This window comes from Loxodonta africana, chromosome 25 (assembly GCF_030014295.1).
Source record: "Loxodonta africana isolate mLoxAfr1 chromosome 25, mLoxAfr1.hap2, whole genome shotgun sequence".
Lineage (NCBI taxonomy): Eukaryota > Metazoa > Chordata > Mammalia > Proboscidea > Elephantidae > Loxodonta > Loxodonta africana.
This window is the reverse complement of record NC_087366.1, coordinates 27,137,134-27,161,015: the sequence shown is the minus strand read 5'-3', so window position 1 is coordinate 27,161,015 and position 23,882 is coordinate 27,137,134. Positions and strand designations below refer to the sequence as shown.

The 23,882-nt window shown below is 39.2% G+C and overlaps 1 protein-coding gene across 6 annotated transcripts in view; it reads right to left on the bottom strand.

The window, feature by feature from the left end:
* COP1 (COP1 E3 ubiquitin ligase) overlaps positions 1–20,368 on the bottom strand; it is a 251,325-nt gene extending 230,957 nt beyond the window's left edge. For 2 of the 6 annotated variants that reach the window (XR_010319394.1, XM_064276606.1), the window contains exons 1-2: positions 19,702–20,367; positions 1,266–1,325 (exon numbers count right to left, since the gene is read on the bottom strand). Coding sequence is in view for 5 of the 6 variants with exons in the window: in XM_064276606.1 (XP_064132676.1) it covers positions 1,266–1,325; positions 19,702–20,108 (467 nt within the window). In the remaining variant the exon portion in view is untranslated. Of the gene's footprint in view, positions 1–1,265; positions 1,326–19,701 lie in introns of all 6 variants that reach the window. The other 4 variants (XM_010590990.3, XM_010590991.3, XM_064276604.1 and 1 more) reach the window with 3 other exon arrangements.
* Between the last annotated feature and the right edge of the window lie 3,514 nt (positions 20,369–23,882).

The following is a 23,882-nucleotide window of genomic DNA, read 5'->3' as shown; positions in this document are numbered from 1 at the left end:
ACGGAAAGTGATCCATAAATATAATAATATGTCAATGCATTGGTATACCAGGAAATGATTCAAGAAGGTAAGATGGCCTTTAAAAAAACTAACAAAAACATTCTGAAAGAATGCACAATCACTTCTTACCAGTGATAAACCCTAAGGAAGCGGGCAAGAAAAGCTAAGGTGAAAGAAGATATTTACATTTCATATTACATCTTTCTATACAAGAAAAGATACGTTGCTTTATCATTTTAATATTTTCTTATTTTTAATAAAGAAAGCAGATAATGCAAGCTAAAAAAGCTATTTTAATTCCAAATTTCTTTTAAATGACTGGCAGATTGGACATACCTATCAATGAAGCATCATGCTCCAGATAAAACAAAAACCCACTGCTGTTGAGTTGACTTTGACTTAGCGACCCGATAGGACACAGCAGAACTGCCCCATAGGGTTTCCAAGGAGCAGCTGGTGTATTCAAACTGCTGACCTTTTGGTTAGCAGCCGAGCTCTTAACCACTGTGCCATCAAGGATCAAACTAAAGGATTTACAAAATGCTATTAACGCCCAATACTCATCATGACTAAGGGATATCAACCTGCCAGATACCGTATCAAATTTCAGTATAAAATTAAGGGCCTAACTTCAATATGAATTAGAATATAAGGACTATTAGAGCACAACTATAATACTAAGGAAAAATTATACGGCAAAGAATAGACAAATGATTTCTCAAGATGACTGATCACAAGATGTACCACTCTTCAAAAAACCAAAACATAAAAAAGGAATTAAAAGCAGAGATTAATGTGACTGACATAATCTAAAAATAACACTGAAAAAAGTGTTAAAGAAGAGAACATAGGACTTTTTAATCCTCTATATACATTTCCCATGTCCTTCTCAGTCTATTTTACTGTGCTGCCTAGCTATTTCCACAGGTGATGCTTCATCCTAGTTGCCCAGCACCCCATGACAGTATCCACATCCAGATGTGATTTTCTAAAACAGCAATCAAAAGTCTTTAGTTAACAGCTGATAAACTCAAAACTTTTAAAATCCATCTGTAAAGCCTATGGTAAACCTAAGTATTTCATAGAAATTATGCACCAAACGAAAGTTTACTGCTTTGAAATTGTCAAATCTATAAAGACATATTAGTCAGGAAAATATTATAGATACAAGATTGTCAAAATTAGTTTAAAAAACATAACTTCTCATTGGCTACATTTACACATTAAAAGCTGCCAAAAGACTTTCATTGACTAAAACACCTTACCAAAAGCTGTGGCCACATTTCGTCATGTATGCTTCTTCGATCATATCAAAGCAAATGGGGCTAAAAGAGAAAATACAAGAATAAAGAGACATATTTTTTAATAAGCAGAATGATTACAAATTGGAAAAGGCTGGTAAAAATACCAACAACACATATTTTAAAGAGTAGTTCAGAGTTAAGTCACCAAATATTCTACCAACGAGATGAAATTTCTATGCAGCTGAACTTTAGGGGATTGCTGGCAAAATGAAAACTTGTTCAAGTTCACCCTAAGAGCCATCGAGCTCCAAAAGGAACTAATAAATTAAATGGCTCCAATATCTTAGCCAGCCTATAATTTTAAACAGTGCAATGCACTCGTAAAGCCCTTAGCAAAGTTCTACCATCGTCTACCACCATCTCTAATCCAATGCACCTACCCAGACCTAATAATCTAACTGTTCTCTTTTCTTTCCTACCCCGAAGAAAACTAATTCCCTCAGTGATAAATTTATAATTCCCATTTTGAAGACTCATCTAGAGTAATGATAATGATGACAGTTAATACTTAAACAGCAAACTATATACATACACACAGTGAGGTAGGTACCTATTATTATACCTATTTTATAGATAAGGAAACTGAGGTACAGAGCTATTAACGTCACACAGCTAGGAAGTAAAAGCCAAGATTCAAACTCAGGTCCATGTCCTTAACTACTATACTATACTGCTTTCCGATACTGTGAGTTAAACATCAATACTCCCTCGTTTTCCTACAGAGGCTTAAAAGAAGAATATTCAAATTCCCAGCCTCCTCCACAGCTAGGATTAGTCATATGACATACTTCTGGCCAATGAAATGTAGGCATCAGTCCCTACCAGAACAAAAATGCCAAGTTTTGTAAAAAGAGATTTCCCTTTATTCTTCCTACCTAAGACGCTGATGCAGTGCCTAGAGACCTATCAGTCATCTTGTGACCATGAACACAAAAATCGTAAACTGAGAAGATGGATTGAGAAGAGAGGATACTGGTTCCTCTCTTCTAAGCAGCTACATCAGGCCTGGACTGCCTACCTCCGGGACTTCCCATTACATAGCAAGAGTATATCTCTCACCTGCTTAAGCCAGTATTTATCACGTTTTCTGTTACTGGGATACAGATCCAATTCTTACTGATGATATGATAACACAAACTATAAATGAAAATTCATTCCTTCTTTCAAGAAAGATTTACTGGATATAACCACTATCTTAGAATATGAGGATATAAAGTCTAAGATGTTTTAGATGACTACAACACAATGAGAGAAAAAACAATATAATATTAAGAGGATACATGGATGCAATGGAACCCATAATAAAGACAACTGAGATCTGGGGGTTGGAGGATGGGGGACAGAGAAAAACTAACCAACAAATTCATTGACCATGTTTGGAGTTACTTAATACGATACAATAAATATCTAACTGGTAGAATTTTGAAAAAGAGATATTTTAATGTTTGAGGCTCTTGAACTATGTCATCGCTAAGACATACAACCCTTCTATGCAAATAATAAAAAGGCATTCCTTTAAATTGTACGCAGCACCACAATCACACGGCTTGATGAGTTAAATGGAGCCTTGGTGAAACCAGAAATAGGCACTTTCTCTTACAGTCCCCCAAAAGGGCACAAGACTTAGTGAACTGCATCTCAGGCTCAAAGGGGTGAGCATACATGCCTGTGCAGTGTATAACCTGTACAACAGCATACAGAGCCTTAGATGCCAAGTCCATACAATTACCTGCCCAGATTTTAAAGGGGAAAAAAAATGCCTCGCACACTTTCAGGTCACAATTAACAGTAGACTTACCATAAACATTTCCCTAGTCTTCCTCCTGAAACCTATTAAGATGGTACATACCCAAAACCAAACGCATTGCAATCAAGTCAATTCTTACTCATAGCGACCCCACAGGACAAAGTAACCACCTCATAGGGGTCCAAGGCTATAAATCTTTATGGAAGTAGACTGCCACATCTTTTTGCCAGAGTGGCTGGTGGGTTCAAACCGCAGACGTTTTGGTTAGCAGCCAAGCGTTTTAACCACTGCACCTGCCAGGGCTCCTTAAAATGGTACATAAAACCAAAAAAAAAAAAAAAAATACAAAGTCACAACAATGAAGAGAAAAGGAGTGAAGCTACTAGTGAGAGGTATTTCAACAAATTCCCAGAGGATGAAAAGCAGATACAGAAAAGATAACGAATGAATCAGGGCAGAAAGTCACAGACATGAATAGATATGGTAAAGGATAAAACCAAAGAGGAAGTCAACCTGCTCTATGTAACTCCAAAGAGGTTCAATACTTAGAAATGCTAACTATGAGAAAAGGCAGAATTGAAACACATGACTAAAAATAAAAATGGGGAGGATTAATTGGAAGCCTGAATATGAACAGCGCAGCGTACCTGAGTGCGGCAAACGGTTAATATACTTGGCTGCTAACCAAAAGGTTGGAGGTTCGTTTGAGTCCACCCAGAGGTACCTAGGAAAAAAGGCCTACCCATCTACATCCAAAAAAGTCAGCCACTGAAAACAGACCACGGTTCTACACTGACACACATGGACTGTGATGAGTAAAAATCAACTCAACTGCCACTGGTTAGTAGTTACTTTAGTCATTCAAAGTGTGGACCATGGACCACTGTTGGTCCAAGATTATGTGTTACAAGCCTCTGAAGAGACATGTACAGAAACTGGATGTTTAGCACCTTCAACTTCTGTAGCAATTTGACAGAATGTTGTTAAACCTAATTTTAAAAAATAAGGCTTACTGTATTGTGTGTCTTTCTGTAACTTCATTTTTTGTAACATATTTTTATTGTATTTTTCTAAAAAATATCAATCTATGACAGAAAAATAATTTGGAAAAAAAAAACCAACAACTCTTTCACCATAGACAGTCTGAGCAGCTCTAAAACTGAAGATCCCAATTTTGCCCTACCGCTCTGACAATAAACTGCAGCCAAGCATTTACCTCCTCATCCCCAGACTCATGTAGTAAGAAAGCTAAATCTTCATATACCACATTAAATTCAAGCAATAAATCACAAAATAATAGTATCAACATATTATTTAGTGAAATGGAAACAATATAGTAGTAAAGAAGTAAAAATAATAGGTAGTAAAGTCAGGATGCCTGTGTTAAATCCCAGTCCATACACTTACTAATTGTATAATCTTGACTAATTATTTAATCTCCCTGTGCCTCAGTTTCCACATCTGTGAAAATGCAGATGATAATACCAGTATCAACCTCATGTTGGTGTTGTCTGCATTGAGTCTATTCTGACTAACAGCAACCCCATAGGACAGAGTAGACCTGCCCCATCGGGCTTCCTAAACTGTAATCTTTACGGGAGCAGACTGCCAGGTCTTTTCCCCAGAAGAGCCACTGTGGGTTTAAATCACTGACCTTTTGGCTAGCAGCCAAGCGCTTAATTACTACACCACCAGGGCTCCTTATCAACTTCATAAGGTAATAAATTTTGGTTTTTTTTTTTTTAATCTGTAAAGTACTTAGAGTAGTAGAAAGCACATCATATGCATTCATATGTTAGAGATGTTTATTATCATTACCAGCAGAAGAAACATAAAAAAATTTAAAAGATGGCTTCTGAAGACAAAGACCATCTAAGGAGTATTGAAAAGGGAGGCTCTGCTCCTTTCTGGTATAAGGCAGTTCATCCTAAATACATTTTTTAAAAATCATATATTACTTCGATTAAAAAGTATATATATAAAAACAGCTGTCCCCTTGCATGAAGCCCTGTAGAATCAATACTGATTAATTTCTAGAACTCAAAAACATTCTTCACTGTGAGTAGACAAACACAAATACCCAAATATTCTATTGCTGAAGGTCAAGATATTAACACATCAACCTTTTAAACAGCACCTCTAATAGAGTATTTTTAAGACTTGTAAGATTAGAAAAGATCTTTCCGAGAAAATGTGTTTATAAGCTTTCGTAGAAATACCATCACATCTCTGTTTTATGTTGCATTAAATGTAACTGGGGAGCAAAATGCAAAATGTTTTAACAGGCTAATCTCTTAGTCCAGGTTTCCAACAGCGCCACTGATGGATATTTTAGGACTGGCCTTGGCAACCACAATAAATCAACTATGAACACTTGTACTCTCCAATAACTTCCCAATTTTTGTTTTTTTAAATTCACTCATTCAACAAATTAATGAGTACAACTAAATACGAGGTACTTTCCTAGGTACTGAGGTTATAGAAATAAACAAAACAAAAAAATCTCTTCATGGTACTTACGATCTAGTGGAAGAGACAAACAATAAACAAGAAAGATAGTATATATTAAATAGCAAGATTACCAGTATCAGTTGCCATCGAGTCAATTCTGACTCGATGGCAACGCTATGTGTCACAGTAGAACTGTGCTTCACAGTGTCTTAGAAAACAATAAATGCTAAGTAGAATAAGAAAGCAGAAAAGGACAATAAGGAAGTGTTGAGTTGGAAAAAAAGGCTGCCGTTTTAGACAGGATAGTCAGGAAAACTTCAATGAGAAGTTGACATTTCAGTAAATATTTGAAGGTAGTGAGGAACTGATCTATGCAGAAATCTGGTAGTACACCAATCCAGCAGTGAGAAGAGCAAGTGCCAATGTCCTGAGGTAGGCATGTATTTGCCATATTCAAAGAATGGCAAGGAGGGCAATGCGGTTAGAGTGGAATCAACAAGAGGGGGAACAGTAGACGATGAGCCCAGACAGGTAATGAGGAACATACAAAACAATTCTCTAGGTCATGTTAAGGACATTTCTTCACAGGTAGCAGTTCCAGCCTCTGTTCCATCATCTCACTCACTTCCTAGTTCCACTTGCTGTGATAAAAAAAAACCCTAAAATTAAAAAAAAAAATTTAAGCCTTCCTTTTTTCAAAGGCAGAGATTAATCTTATTTGGTATTTGAAGAAGAGATTCCTCCTTAAGCCATCTCCATTACAACCTGAGTTTAAGGTTGTCTTGTGTTACAGGGTCTATGAATAAGGGGAGGAGAGGAAAGGAAGAAAAGGAATAGAAGGTAACCTTTTTAGACTCTGTATTTTAATATTAAAAACTTCAAAAAAAAAGCTTCAAACTAGCATTTTCACTCATTCACTTACTTTGGACACGTCACCAGGAAAGGCGGATCACTAGAAAAAGACATCACGTTTGGTAAAACAGAAGGCCAATGAGAGTGAGGGAAACCTTCAATTAGATGGATTGTGACAATAGCTGCAACAATGGACTCAAATATACCAAGAATCGTGAAGATGGCCCAGGATCCAACAATGTTTTGCCCTGTTACACATGAGGTTCCCAAGAGTTGGAGCCAATAACAGAGCTTCAGAGCGAGGACTTTAAAAAAGATGAGGCTACAACTAGCTAAGCAGACCTCATGGCACAACAGGTGCTCAGCTGCTCAATGAAATGTTGGCAGTTTGAATCCACCCTGCAGCTCCACAGGAGAAAGACCTGGTGATCTGCTCCTGTAATGACTGTATGGGACAGTTCTACTCTGTCACATGTCATTGCTATGGGTCAAAATCAACTCAATGGCACCTAACAACAACAAAACATAATTGGCTAGGAAACAGAGAACACCATGATTAAAAGCAACAGGAAATAAGTGTGGAAAAATAAGCGGGTGAGCCAATCATGGCCAAGAAGTGACACTGATTCATCTCAGCATGAAAGTCACTCCAACACGCCCTCAATCTCTTCCTGACTCTTATTGCATTCATGAGTTTCCATGACTCCTGCCCAAATAGATCATCAGTTCTAGCCACCACCAAAAGCTTAGAGTTGGGGAAATTTTTTTAAAGAGGTTTTGTAGTTTTAAGATGAATCAGACACAGGTGTAACAATTAGGAGAATTATCTCACAGTAAACCACAAGGAACAAGAGGACTAGGCCTCAAACATAGGATCTAGAGTGCCGGACTCAAGATAGATCTAACTTCAGTGCAGAAATATGGAATACAGATATTTACTAGCACTCTATAATTAAATTACTAACTGCTCTTTAATGATATTAGCTTCCAGTACATAGCCCCTCCACCATCAACACTACATCAAGAACTTTCATTAAAATAGGTCAATTGAGGTGTTTGTTATTTCAAATTCCTAGGACAAAAAATATGACTGCCCCAAATAGCATTTCAAGCCAATTCCTACAAGTCATAATTACTATGTTTTAGTCACACTTCAGAATAGCACCCAATCACAGGTCAATCAACTGGAGAAGATAAGAAGTTCCCACAGAAGAAAAACACAGATATCTCCGTAGGTGGGACTACAAAAAAAAAGGACAACCAAACCCCTCGCTATGGAGTCGATTCCGACTCGTAGCGACCCTATAGGATACAGAAGAACCGCCCCATAGAGTTTCCAAGGAGCAGCTGGTGGATTTGAACCGCTGACCTTTTAGTTAGCAGCCAAGCTTTTAACCACAGCACCACCAGGGCTCAGGTGGGACTGCAGAAACAGCAGTTTTCATATAAGGAAGTATGGACAAGGGAGGTATCATACCCAATATATTTCATTAGGCAGCAACCCCTTCCTATTATCCAGGGGTGAAAGAAATCCTCAAGATGCACTGGAGATATATTCTTGGTATGCCTATTGGAAGTTTTTAAAAAATAATGTTTAAAAAGTTGTGTTTGGTAGTTAAGGTTTATTTCATAAGCATAGTGCTGATTTTAAAATACAAGTCAAATTGTTTTTCTATTCTTGAAATGAAAACCTAAACACTACACATAACATAAAAGTGAAAATCTTTGGACCACAACTTTTCCCTGAATTTTCCTCTGGCTACCAAAAAACATGTTATTGTCCAAAACAAGTTAATTATTGAAGATCAAAACACAATCTATGGAGTATTAAAGAAATGGTCAATAAGCATATGAAAAGATGCTATCATTATTTATTAGCAAATGTACATCAAAACCACAATAAGATACCAGTTCATACCCACTAGGTTGGCTATAATTTTAAAAAATAAAATAATAAGTATTGGCTAGAATGTGGAGAAACTGGAATGTAAAATGGTACAGCCGTTGTAGAAAAGTTTGGCAGTGCCTCAAAACGTTAAACATAAAATTACCACCTCAACCAGCAATTCTATTCCTAAGTATATACCCAAGAGAAATGAAAACATAGTTCAAACAAAAACTTGCACGTAAATGTTCATAACAGCATTGGACATGATAGGCAAAGAAGTAGAAATAACCCAAATGTCCATCAAATGATGAATGAATAAACAAAATATGCTCTACCCATATAACTGAAATTTATTCAGCAATAAAGAGGAATAAAATATGGATACATGCTACAACATGGATGACCCTAAAAACATTATGCTAAGTTAAAGAAGCCAGACACAAAAGGCCACATATAGTACAACCCATTTATATGAAGTGTCTACAAAAGGCAAATTCACAGAGACAAAAAGTAGATGAGTGGTTGTCAGGGAATAGAGAGAGGGGAAATAGAAGTGACTTCTTAGTAAGTACAGGGTTTTTTCTTTTTCCTTGTTTTGTCAGGAGTAATAAAAATGTTTCGGAATTAATGGTGATGGCTGTACAACATTGTGAATGTAATAAAAGCCATAGAATTGTATAACTTAAAATGGTGACTGTCATGTTGTGTGAATTTCACCTCAATTAAAAAAAAGAAAAAGGAATAAAGAACTTGCACTTCGAGCTATGAAAGAGTAACAGTTTCCAGAATTATCCTCCCATCATAAACAATTAGAAAACTTCATAAAATAAATGAGTTCTAAGATCTCCCTGTATCTTTCCTTAAAGACAATTTTCAGAATGCAGATTAAACAGGGAACATTAAAACAATGGCCAAAAGTCATGATGAATTGAGGAGACAGAGTTTCAGAAGAGTCAAGTTGGCTAAGGTTTGTGGAGCAGAAGGAGCTACAAAAAAATCCCATAAATCTACAAAGGAAACATACTGAGTCTTTACGAATGTTTATAAGATGAAGCCCCAGAAGACCTGGAAAAGAACTCCCAGAGAAAAAACAACTGCCAGGAGTTGTAACCCAAACAAACCCAGAGCACATAAATAGTTGGTAATTGTTCCAGTCCCATCAGCCAAAGAGAAAAGACCATGATAAGTACACATAACAGTCAGCAGGGACTCCAAAAGAGTCACAGCCTGATAGGAGAACTAAAGTAGCCCAAGAGTAACAGCTACTCATAACTCATCCTTTGAAAAAAACAAGTTTCAAAAGGAACCAACTCACCTGCAAAAAACTTACCTGCCTGCCAGAACAAAGTCTAACACTCTTTAGAGAAAGACAAGAATATCCAGCATGCACTAATGTGAAACTCAAACTACTCATCATCAATCAAAAATTACTAGATGTGCAAAAAAGCATGAAAATGTGAGTCATAAACTGCAGAAAAATTAGTCAATAGAAAAAGACCCAAAAATGATGGAGATGATAGAATTAGCAGTAAAAAAAAAAAAACTTTAAAAGAGGTTTTATGAAAACATGAGCATAATGAAGACAAAAATGAAAGAAAAGACCAAATGTAACCTATACAGGTAAAAAATACAGTATCTACAATAATTTTTTAATTATGAGATTAGCAGCATATTAGGTATTTCAGACCAAAAGAGCACTGAACTTGAAGACACAGCAATAAAAACAAAACAAAAATAAATACAACTGAGAAAAAAACAAAAGAATTTTAAATGTTTCAGTAACCATGTGGGAATGTATGAAGTAATCTAATAATCGTGTAACTGGAAGAAAAAGGGGCAGGGAAGAAAAAAATATATATTTAGAAAATTTTCCAAATCTGATGAAAATATAAAACTCCAGGATTCTAGATGTTCAATGAAACCCGAGAAGCAAAAACACAAAGAAAGCCAAACCAAAAACAAGTGATAGTATTTTAAAACCAGCCAGAGAGAAATGGCATTTCATGTACAGAGGGATACAAAGAAAAACTATGAACTTCTCATCAGAAATTATGCAAGCCAGAAGATGAACAAGATTTTTAAAGTATGGAAGAAAATAAAAGGTCAACCTAGAACTCAGTGAAAGTATCATTCAAGTATTAAGATGAAATAAAGTCATTTTCAATGCTGAGAGTTATCTGTTGCCATTTTGCAACAAATTAGACAAACATTTAGAAACTAAACAACATACATACAAATAGCTCATGGTTCAAATAAGAAATTACAATGGAAATGAGAAACTACTTTGAACTGAGTGAAAATGAAAAGATATAAAGCAAGGCTTAGAAAGGGAAGCTAACAGTGCTGGATGTTTTTAATGAAAGAAGGCTGAAAATCAATGATCTAAGCACCCACATTCAGAAACAAGAAAAAGAGAAGATGAAGCTCAAAGGAAATAAATAATAAAATAACACCAAAAATCAACAGAAGAGAAAATGGAAGAAATATATAGAAAATCAATGATACTGAAGTCAATCATTTGAAAAGATCAATAAAACTGATAATCCTCTAGCTAGACTGTTCAGAGAGAAAACACCATATATAAAGAATGAAAGAGGAGGTATCTTTTCAGATTCCACTGACATTAATAAGGAAATATTACGAACTTTAGGCCAATAAATTCAACAACTTGCGTGAAATGCACAAATTCCTTAAAAAACTATCAAAGCTTACTCAAGAAATACAGAACTTAAATAGCCAAAACAACTTAGAAAAAGAGGAACAAAATTATACTCCCTGGTTTTCCCTACTTTAAGGATATAGTAATCAAGACAGAGTGGTACTGATGTAACGATAAACATACAGATCAACAGAAAAGAACAGAGTTCAGAAATAAACCTATACATACACAATTAATTGATTTTTGACAAAGGTGCCAAGAAAATTCAGTGAACAAAGGATAGTCTTTTCAACAAATGGTATACAACAATCAGGTATCAACAGTGGGAAAAAAAAAGAAACCTCAACCCTTATCATACATCATACATCAAAACCAGCTTGAAATAAATCCTAGAATGTTAGGCAACAATTTCTTAGACTGCTGACACAAAATCACAGGCCACAGAAGAAACAAACAATAAATTAGACTTAATCAAAATTTAAAAGTATTCGCTTTAAAAGACACTGTTAAGAAAATGAAAAGGTAGGCAACAGACTAGGAAAAAATACAAAAGACTTGCATCTAGAATACATAAAAAAAAAATTACAAGAAGACAACGTCTTAGAAAATGGGAAAAGATTAGAATAGAATGTCACAAAAGTTATACAAAATGACAAGTAAGCATAAGTAAATATACTTAATACCATCAGTCATTAACGTAATGCAAATCATGACCACAATGAGATACTTATACACACTCAAAAAACAAAAAACAAACCTGTTGCCGTCAAGTCGATTCTGACTCATAGCTAGCGATCCTTTAAGACAGAGTAGAACTAACTGCCCCATAGTTTCCAAGGGGTGCCTGGTGGATTTGAACTGCCCATCTTTTCGTTAGCAGCCCTAGCACTTAATCTCTACGCCACCAGGATTTCCACACACTCACTAGAATGACAAAAATTAAATACTGAAAATACATACCGAGTCCCGGTAAGGATGGTAAGCAACTGGAACTCTTATACATAACTGACAGATATATAAAATGGCATAGCCACTTTAGAAAACAAGTTTTGCCGTTTTTTTTTATAAAGTTAAAGACAGACTTGCCATTACAACCCAGCAATCTCACTCCCAGGTATTCAGCCAAGAGATGTGACTACGTATGTTCATGTACAAAAATGTAAATATAATGTTTAAGCCAAAATCAAACCAGTTGCCATCAAGTCCTTTCCGACTCATAGCAGCACTCCTGGACAGAGTAGAACTGTCCTATAGGGTTTCCAAGGAGTGACTGGTGGATTCAAACTGCCAACTTTTTGGTCAGCAGTCAAACTCTTAACCTCTGTGCCACTGACGCTCCAAAGTAATATAATAATTAATAAAACAAGATCTGAGCCAAAATGTCTGGGTTTTAATACTGACATCACCATTATTAACTGTGTGAATTCAGACAAGTTACACAACCTCTCTGAGCCTCATTTCTTCATCTATAAAATGGGAATTATAAAAGTACCTATCTCAAATGATTGTTGCGGAGATTAAACAAGTAAATGCAAAACATGACAATGCCTGGAAAATAACAATAGTTTATATTTGAGCATTTATTATAAGTATCAGCAATTCCAAAACAATTGTTAATATAACACATTCAATCTTCACTTTAGAGTGGATTGGCATTTATGAACTTTTGAGTTTCAATTATCTAAAAAAAAAAAAAGAGCCCCCAAAATAGTCACCTGTAATTTTACTAAGTCAATTTTTTCTCATCTCTATTTGAACCAAATGCTTATTCTTGAACTAAAAGTGATGCCAGGGGATTGCAATGTGCTGGATTCCTTGCGCCTGGATCATGTGTTCCAAGTCTGAATTTAGGGAAAAGTGCACCTACTCCAAACCACACAGACTAGGTTATACCAAAACTACAAACATAGATTAAGTCACCCTACATTCTAAACAGAAACAGGGGGGCGGGGGATCAGTTCATGAAACTTAATTGTGAAAAATAAAAAGATTATTAGCTTATATATGAGGATATGAAAACATATTACTCTCAATGAAAATATTATTTCAGAAGGTAGGGGCCTAAACAAATAGAGGAGCCCTGATGGAACAATGGTTAAGCACTAGGCCACTAACTGAAAAGTCAGCAGTTCAAACCCACCAGCTGCTCCACAGGAGAACAGACCTGGAGATCTGCTTCTGTAAAGACTACAGGAACAGCCTAGAAAAACTCATGGGGCAGTTCTACTCTGCTCTAAAAGTACAAATAGAACCTGGCACATACCTCCTATATGAAGAAAGGCAGAGAACAAAGAACAGGAAAAGTGGAGGGCAAAATGAGGCAGGGGGACACCACAATGTAAAAACTGTCAAAAATTTAAGCAGCATTTTATTTTTCATAATTCAAATGTTAATAGGAAAGAGGACTGACCGATTCCACTGTCAAAAAAATGCCTTTACTCACAAACTGTAGAAGCTTTCTGAGGAAGAGGATTATAGGCTAAAATAATTATTAAAAACATATTAAACCAGTCTATGTGGGAAGAAATCACCAGCAAGAATCAACATATACATTGCTGTTGTGGTTGCCTCTCAAGTCATGCAAGGAAGCTAAGCGAGCAACAAGGTTTAAGGCTGCAGCTACTTTAATCAATAACAAGTCTTAGATGAAATATAATTTTTGTGGATTGAAGTGTGTCCCCATAAAACACGTGTTGTAAAACATATATATATGTTGTTAGGTGCCGTCGAGTCAGTTCTGACTCACAGCGACCCTATGCACAACAGAAGGAAAACACTGCCTGGTCCTGCACCATCCTCACAATTGTTGCTGTGCTTGAGCCCATTGTTGCAGCCCCTGTGTCAATCCATCTTGTTGAGGGTCTTCCTGTTTTTCGCTGACCCTCTACTTTACCAAGCATGATGTCCTTCTCCAGGGACTGACTCCTCCTGATAACATGTCCAAATTCTGTGAGACACAGTCTCGCCATCCTTGCTTCTAAGGAGCATTCTGGTTGTACTTCTTCCAAGACAGATTTGTTCATTCTTTTGGCAGTCCATGGTATATTCAATATTCTCCGCCAACACCACAATTCAAAGGCATCAATTCTTCTCTGGTCTTCCCTACTCATTGCCCAGCTTTCGCAAGCATATGAGGTGATTGAAAACACCATGGCTTGGGTCAGGCACACCTTAGTCCTCCAGGTGACATCTTTGTTTTTTAAGGCTTTAAAGATATCTCTTGCAGCAGATTTGCCCAATGCAATGCATCTTTTGATTTCTTGACTGCTGCTTCCATAGGTGCTGACTGTGGTTCCAAGTAAAATGAAATCCTTTACAACCTCAATCTTTTCTCTAGTTATCATGATGCTGCTTATCGGTTCAGTTGTGAGGATTCTTGTTTTCTTTATGTTGAGGTGTAATCCATACTGAAGGCTGTTGTCTTTGATCCTCATCAGTAAGTGCTTCAGGTCCTCTTCACTTTCAGCAAGCATGGCTGTGTCATCTGCATAACGCAGGTTGTTAATGAGTCTTCCTCCAATCCTGATGCCCTGTTCTTCATACAGTCCAGTTTTTCAGATTATTTGCTCAGCACACAAACTGAACAGGTATGGTGCAAAGATACAACCCTGACCCACACTTTTCCTGACTTTAAGCCACGCAGTATCCCCTTGTTCTGTTCGAACGACTACCTCTTGATCCATGTACAGATTCCTCACGAACAAAAATTAAGTGTTTCGGAACACATGTATACGAAGTCCTGGTGGTGCAGTGGTTAAGAGGTTGGCCACTAACCAAAAGTTCAGCAGTGTGAATCCACCAGCCGTCCCTTGAAAGCCCTACGGGGAAGATCTACTCTGTCCTTTAGGGTTGCTATGAGTCAGGATCAACTTGATGGCAACGGGTACGGGTGTGTATGTATGTGTGTGCACATACATATATATACACATGAAGACCTTGTGGTGTGGCAGTTAAGCACTCAGCTGTTAACCTAAGTGCTGATGGTTCAAACCCACCAGCCGCTCCACAGGCTGCTTCCATAAAGATCGCTATGGGGCAGTTCTACTCTATCCTACAGGAACTGACTCAATGGCAAAGGGGTTTTATACACACACAAACAAAAAAATCCTTATTATGACAGGTTCTATGATATCTTCTATTTCTTTTTGTAATAGTGTGAAAAACAGTTCTAATATCAAGAATGGTCAACTGGTTTTATCTTCAGTGCTTAATAGATTAATAAATAGATAATGGCTGCCTAGAGTACTATGTTGAGGATTGTAAGACAACACCTTAAATCAGAAGAATACTTGAAATCTGCCATAATACTAACAGAATAGTAACAATAATGTCAAATTATTATATTACAATTACGTGGTTAAAGTCTTTCCTCACATTATATCATGAGCTCCTTCAGGACAGAGTCTATCTTAATTTGCCACATGACAGGCAGTCCCATATTTATGGAATGAATCATACTTACTTTCTATCAAGCAGATATTAAGACTCTAACCTTCCCACAAGGAGCTCACTATCTACTCAAAAATACATATTTGGCTGCAACCTGGAGAATAACTGGGACCTACAGTGGTAAAAAAGGTCATTTTGGGTAGTTGGGAAAGTGAATGCAGAGGCAGTACTTATGTGATAAAATAAAAGAAAGGAATCAGAATTAAAGAAGTCATCTTCCATATACTATCAAGATGTACTGTTTAGTTAAATGGACCCTGTAAGGAAAACATGGAAAATCAAAGTAAAGACTTTCTTCAAATGTTAAAGAATTATCCAACTTCAGGCTAGATACTACTCTCTTCTGTCACACATGCACTCCATCTATATAACACTGTGAAAGTCATTTGCAACTTGATAATACTTTCAACCCTCTGTATAAAAGAAATATTAAACTATAAATTCCCAAAATTTTAATCAATTCTGCAATTAAATATAAACTTCCTTTCAAATAGGATATTTGTCAAGAGAGGCTAATGCGTATTACTGAAAACTATGCACTTGACTTTAAATCAATAGTTCTCAAGGAGGGGAGATGGACATGTCATTATCACCAGGGGAGCTCTTGCAAACTATATTGCCCGGCCTCATCCTCCAGTTATGATATGTTCTTTTATGATGTGGGGAGGGCAGGCAGGAGGAAGTAGTAGTCAGGGGTAAAAACATTTATCTCAGGTGTTAAGAAGCAGCTGCTTCCCTCCAATCTACCCCATGTAAGGAGCCCTGGTGGAAAACCCTGGTGGCTAGTGGTTAAGCAGTGCAGCTGCTGACCAAAAGGTCGGCAGTTCGAATCCACCAGGCGCTCCTTGGAAACTCTATGAGGCAGTTCTACCCTGCCCTATAGGGTCGCTATGAGTCCAAACCTACCTGACAACAATGCATTTGGTTTTTGGTTTGGTAGCCCGGTGGTTAAGTGCTTGGCTGCTAACCGAAAGGTCAGTGGTTCACGCCCACCAGCCGCTCCATGGGAAAAAGCTGTGGCAGTCTGCTTCTGTAAAGATTACAGCCTTGGAAACCCTATGGGGCAGTTCTACTCCGTCCTGTAGGGTCACTATGACTTGGAATCAACTTGATGGTAAAGAGTTTGGTTGGTTCATGCTAAATACCAGTACTCGAATTTATAAATCTGAAATTTTCTAATTCCATAAAAAGAAAGCACTAAATTGAGAATTAGGAGATGTGAGTTATCATTTGCCTTCCATGTAAGAAACCCTGGTTCGATTCCCAGCCAATTTATCTCATGTGCAGCCATCACCTGTAAGCGGAGTTGTGTGTGTTGTTAAGATACTGAACAGGTTTCGGTGGAGCTTCCAAACTAAGATAGACAGACTAGGAAGAAAGGTCTAGAGATTTGCTTTCAAAAAATCAACCAGTGAAAACCCTGTGGATCCCAACAATCTGATCCATAATCCATCATGGGGATGATGCACAGAATTGCCCTGAGTGGAGGGCCTGGGCCTACTAAAGGGCTGTCAACAAGGCTGCTAACATCAACAATCTGCAACAGTTACTTGTAACTCTGTGCCTGTTTGGGCATATAAATATATTAGTATTATATTAAAATAGAAAGTTCTATGTAACTTCAGAGACTGGCTCTAAGGATAAGATGAGATGAAAAGGATAAACTTTCTGATTTGCTATAGATAAGTAAGGAATTATCATCATTATTCAAACCCCGGCCTAAGTATAAAAGCACAGACTAATTTGGACTGGTTCACAGTTTGATCCTTTCTGAGGCATACTAGAGAAGACCACCCAGAGCCAATTAGAAATGAAAAGAATTCCTCAGGCCTTGCCTAATTCGTATCTGTCTACCCCAAGAGCTTTGGGAAAATCAAACGTAGATGGAGAAGCAGAAAACAGATTCCGCTGATTAATTCTTTTGACTGTCCAACTTTACCAAAAAGAGATATAATGGACTAATGAGATCCTTAGACAAAAAGCGAAATATGCAAAATTTTTAACTGAAAACTCTCAGTGGACACTTCCACACTACAGTATAAACGAAAACAGAATAATTTAAGCAGCATGATTAGAACTCAAGAGACTAGACTGAAATTTTTAAATTAGGTGATGGGCTAATAAAAATTTTAATAATCTTGTTTCAAAAAAAAAAAAAAGTGCCAGCTGCTTAAACTGTTTCTACCCTTTCCAAACCCAAACCAAACCCACTGCCGTCAAGTTGATTCCAACTCAAGGTGACCCTACAGGACAGAGGTAAACTGCCCAACAGGGTTTCCAGGGCTGTAAATCTTTACAGGAGCAGACTGCTACATCTTTCTCCCGCAGAGCAGCTGGTAGGTTCAAACCACTGGTTAGCACCAAGAGCTTAACCACTGAGCAACCAGTGCTCCCCACCCTCTCCAATTCCCTATAAAATAGCCTATAGCACACTGAAACTCACATGGTGCCTGGCAGACAGTATTAAGTATTTGTTAAATGAATGAATAATTCCCTTACCTCTCACATCTTTTACCCTGTTTTAGTATACCTATTTTTTTTTTTTCATATGGATGCTGGAAGCTCTGGTGGCACAATGGTTAAGCGCTCAGCTGCTAATCAAAAGGTCGGCAGTTTGAATATAGCAGCCAATCCTTGGAAGCCTCATGGGACAGTTCTACTGTCCTACAGGGTTGCAATGAGCCAAAATCAACTCAACGGCAATGGGGTTGGGTTTGGTTTTTTATATGGATGCTGATGCGTTTGTTTTCTTTTCAGTCTACTGAAAATTGAAATGGTAGCAAAAAGACTAAATTCTGCAAACCCTCCACTTTATTTTACTAGCTTCTACCTTACCACGTGGCACTCTCTAAAAACAAAATAAAAAAAAACCCACTTCCGTCAAGTCGATTCCGACTCATAGCAACCGTACAAGACAGAGTAGAACTGCCCCACAGGGTTTCCAAAGGAGCAGGTGATGGATTCAAACTGCCAGCCTTTTGGTTAGCAGCCGAGCTCTTAACCATTATGCCACCAAGGCTCCTCTCTACTGAGTATGAAGGCAAACACCTCTTAGATCCAATCATAAACTGCTAAAATTATTCATAACTATCATTCACAATTATAGCCCAGGTTCAACGAAAAATGAAATAATTCTGAATCCAAAATAATTTAAAAGAAAAGCAGAAATATGAATAAAGACAGTATTATTTTTCTCCAAGAGTCATAAACTGTATATCTAATCAACAGCTTCCCTAGCAGTTCCAACTTATTCCCCTATCATACTTAATGACACCAACCCAGATCATCCCCATAATGTTAGTGCAAGCCAACTTTCTACAACATAATCTCTTAAGGAAATCTATCAATTTCCTCCAAAAGAAAAGCACAAAACCCCACCAGTTTCTACTCAGCTAATTCCTTTCTCATAATCCAACCAATAATATCCAAAACCCAATAAAAATCCCAAAACACTTTCAGCAAGTCAACTTCATATGGCTAGCCCGTCTATGCCAAATCTCATGACTGAATAGTACTGTGTCATTCAAGATGCCAACTATGATGGCAAAATCTCTAATACCTAGCGTTTCTCAAATCAGAAGCTCCAGTATACTCTAATGCGTTATACGAGTGTAATACAAATGTAATTAACACACCGATGATGTTTACTAAATGTGGTTCCCTCTTGAAGATATTCGATTGAGAAATTTAATATTTTGTGAACAGACTTTGACTACAGCAGATATAAAAGTGGCCTACACTTTGAAATGTGAGACGAGATATATTTAAATACACATGTACACACACAACTGATACTTAAATACTACTTCCCCTTAAAACATCCTTACCCGTGTTTACAGCACCATCCACCATAGCGCCAGTAAGCAAATCCTGACCAGCAACGCCATCCCTCAGCATCCCAGGAAGCTTCACCCTCTTCACAAATTTAATTCACCTCAACAAGTAATCGGATTGATTTTTGGGTGCCTAAAGCGCCAGACAGCCAGAAAATGCAAGGCCCAACCTTCTTACCCAACTTTCTTCTTTATCCACAACATTATTCGATGCTCCATCTCCCCATCCTATTTATTATGCCTTAAATTCCTCTCACTTCCTCCCCACCATTGCTCACCTCTTCACTACCCCCAACCTGCCTTGGGACTTCAACATCTCCTCACTCCTCCCCTCCGTCCTTACCACCCCCCCACCCCCACCACCGCTACAAGTTCGAATCTCGGAAACGCTGACTTCAGAACAAAACCAGTATCCAAGCTCTTACACAGGCCACCCTCACACTGGACCCCACCAGCCTAACCAGCAGGAACTCGTAACACACAGGGGGCAAGGGGTGCGGGGTGTTATTCAAACCTACCAGACGAAGTCGTTGCTTTTGTCTTCATAGGAGTTGATGAGCCCGTTGCAGAGCGGGGTGGGCAGAGGTCGCTTCCTGCTGCCGCTGCCTAGGCTGGAGCTGCTCCCACCTACGCCGGGGCTGGGCCTGGCCGCGCAGCTGAGCCGGGACGGGCCCACGGACACCGCCCCGCCGCCGCTGCCCGACGCCGCGGCCGCCACCAGCACAGGCCGCACCGGGCCCCCGAGGCCGCCCGAGCCCGCGGCCTGGGCCGCTCCGCCGGACACCAGCGCCGCCGCCGAAGCCGCCACGGAAGGGGGCGACGGGGAAGAGGATAAGGACGAGGAGGCGGAAGTCACCGAGGAGGCCGCCGAGGAGCCAGGGCTCGTCCCAGCGGAGCCCGATCCGGCCGGGCGGCTACCTGACATCGTGACTCCCTCCCCCCCGGCACGGCGCTCGGAGGAGAGGGACCCAGACACGACCCACCGCCGCCTCCCCTCCCTCAGTCTCAGTGCATCCCGAGGACGCGCGCCGCGCCGGGAGGTGGGGCTGAGGAACAATAAAGTTGATTTTTTTCTTAAGGCATCCACACAACGGCGTCCGACGGGAGGGGGCGGAGGAAACTAATAAAGGGGAGTAGAAACCACTACCGCTCTCGAGGCCGCCGCCGCCGCCGCCGCCAACCCCTGCGCGCCGTGGGCAGGTCGTGCGCGCGCGCGCGCGAACGGCGGAAGGGGCGGGAGCGGCGGGGGATACAACTTTCTACGCCGCCCGGGCGGTGCTCGTGCACGAACGGCGACGGCGGCGGCTTAGCAACCAGAGGAGCCCTGGGCGGGAGCTGTTTTCGCTGGTGACGTACGGAAGGGTAGGCAGTCTTAATGGAGTGAAAGGGCGGAGGAGAGTAAAATGAACGGTAGGATTGGTGGTTTGGTGGACGGGGAGCGGGGGCAGGAGAAGAGAGCCGCTCACAAAACGACTGCATACGCGCGCCCTGGGCGCCCACCCTCGCGAGCTAGCTAGGGTCTCCGTTCCAGGCGAGGAAGAGCGTGATATACGCATGCGTGGGAGCGAACCGCGTTCCTGAGTGTGAAGAGGGAGCGATCCCTGTCTCCTGAGAGGCGGATGGGTGACCCAATAGCAAGAGCACGACAGGTGCTTCTCGATCAGGGATTGAAGGTGCTGTAGACTGGGGACAAACGGAAGGAACCTGGAAGCACCGCGCAGTTCGGAAGAACCCTGGACTGAGAGTCAAGGTTTCCAGGCTCTGCTGTTATTGAGCCATTCTACAGTGTTGTGAGAATTAAATAAAGGTGAAGTCAGTGAAGAGTGTAGCAAGTTTTACCAGTTTGACCATGAGCTTATTTAAAACGTTGTTTACTAAGTTGGGTGTGACATAATAGGAAAACAAATTATACTCAATCGGAAGACAGGTCAGTCAAACCTCAGTTTAATGTGGAATTGATATCATTCTATCACAAAACAAGGAAACACAATATTCGATACCACCGGAAAATATGCAATTTCTGTTAAACCTTTTGGAATATTGAAAATTGCCTACAGAGTTTCGTTTACCACTTTGAGAATCCCTAAGGTTCTTGGGGATGTATGTAAGTTAGAAACAGCTGAACTGGGTGATTTTCAGTATCCTTTCCGTCTCCATCATTCTGTGATTCTTAGAGGAAAGGATCTGATTTAATTTTGTCCTGAGTGTTGAAGAAGCCTATAGGGAAAGCAAGGAACTTTTCTGAAGGACATCAATGTATGTAAGGGGGCTAGGTCACAGAGGGGCCTGAGTGAAGGCCCAGAAACTCGGATTTAGCCACCCAGCTGGGCAGTGAACTTTCATAAGGTTGCCACCCTCTTCACTCTGCCTTAGCTGTTCACCTTGGTATTCCCACCTTGGGTTTACCTCAAGTTTCTGCTTAGAATGATGGTATAGGAATGGATTTATCAGATTTCCAAGAACCTCCTTGCAAGAACATTGCCTCATCCAACTCTTGTTTCAAACTGTTTTCTAGACACAGCTGAAATGTGAAGCCTTCCCTGACTCTATCCTTAGCAGAGATAGTTGAGCTGTCTTTTGTGCTCCTATGATTGTTTGTACTTATATAATTGTATTTTAATTGTTTATGTGTTATTCTCCACTAGCCTGTCAACCACAACTTTCTTTGTATTTCCAACATGTTACACCATGCCTGGTGCTTATTGTTTGTTGACTAATAAATGAATAAAGCCAATGATCTCATTTTTATTTTAATTATTTCTTAAATGTTTGTCTTTCTAACTAAATTGTTAAGTTTCGTGAAAACAAGGCCATATTGGTCTGTTTGAGGCATTCGGTGTTTGGTGAAGGAAAGCATAAATAGATGAACATAATTTAATGAAAATTCATTGAATGCTTAGTACGGGAAGGCATGGGCTAACCAAGGAAGAGACAAAACCACACCTGTTGCCATGGAGTAGATTTTGACTCATAGCAACCCTATAGGACAGAGTAGAACTGGCCCATAGGGTTTCTAAGGCTGTAAATCTTTATGGAAGCAGACTGCCACATCTTTCTCCCTGACCTTTCAATTAGCAGCCAAGTGCTTAACCACTGAGCTACCAGGGCTCCTCAGGAAGAGATAGAGAAGTCTATAAAACAAGCTTATGGAATAATTGAGGACTTATAGAAATGGATTTTAAAAAGCTAGATGATGATGCCAAGGAACACATGCTTAATGCATAATGGATAAAAATCCAATAGGAGCTGAAGCAAGAGCAAGTACTGAAGACCAGCCATGTTGATGAGGGAAGGAATTAGGCCTTAAAAGAAAAGTATGGTTTGATCAAGCAGAAAGTATAATTGAAGTCATGAACCCAGAAAATAAATCAGTGAAAATGCTTACATCAAGTTCAGTTATCTATTTCATAGGGGTAGAAGAGTTTATTTGGGAGAACTTCATTTGGGAACAAGATTGTAAAAAGGTTGAAATCCAGTTTTGGGCATATCCTATAAGGCAATTGGAAACAGTGAAGGTATCCGGCAGGGTAAGCGTAGGGAGTATATTCAAAGTGTTAAAGAATAAGCTTTCAGAAGATTAATCTTTCAGAAGAGCTGAAAGATTCAGAGCAAACAGACTAAGAAAACATTATCAGTCTGAGCCTAAGTGATGAGATTCTAGATGAGGGTGGTGGCAAGGAAAGCAGGGGAGTATCTGAGAAAAACACTAAAGAATTTAGGAATAAATTACTCTCTGCAAAAGAATCTTTAAGCTCCTTGAGGACATGACCTATGTCTGTCATGTTCATCACTGTCTCTCCCACATGCATAGTATGTTGATTAAGTAAAAAAGATGGAGCACAAAGAGTAAGGAATGACTCCAGAGATGACTCTTGGGATAACCATAGCATGATGACAGAATTCGAGACATCTGGCAGATGGTTTAGTTTTGGGTATGTTGAATGAGGGTGGAAAAAACATTTACTAAGCATATCCAGGCAATGATTAAAAATGCAGGGCTGGGCACAAGAGAAATTTCAGCACTTGAGAAATTTGGAAATTAGTAAGGGGATAATATATCTATAATCAAAGAGTTATTAAGGGCCTGTCACTTGCTGTGCATGTTACTACACCCATGAGTCTTAAACTATGCTGCAAAAAAGAATCATGTAGAGAGTTTGTTAAAAACTGTGGATTTCTAAGTTCCACCCCAAAAAGATTCTGATTAATAGGCCTGAAATACCCTTTGCCATCAAGTCAATTCTGACTCATTGTAAGGGCCTAAGAATATGGACTTTTACCAGCACTCAGGTGAATCTGACGTGAGTGACCAACTCTGAGAAACATTGTGCTTTATTCTGTGGGAGGTATAAGAGAAATAATGTGAAGTAGTCTTCTATCCAGGTAGCTTAGGTGCCTAAAAGTAATATGGCCCCAACTGAGAAGTCTCCCAGGAAAAAATCTTCAGTGCTTGGTATTACCTCTTGGGAACCTATTTTCAGTAAATTCACAAAAGGAAATGGGATGTGATACAGTGGCATTTCCTTTTTTTTACCAGATAAATGTATAAAGACTGTGTTCTGAGAATACACAGGCCTTCCTAGTTTCTACTGGCAAGATCTTCTGGGAAAACAGAAGAGGAAGCATGACAAAACATACGCAAAGAAGGAAGTCAGGCAACTCAAAATATGAGAAGAGAAATAAATTGTTGGCCGGTGCC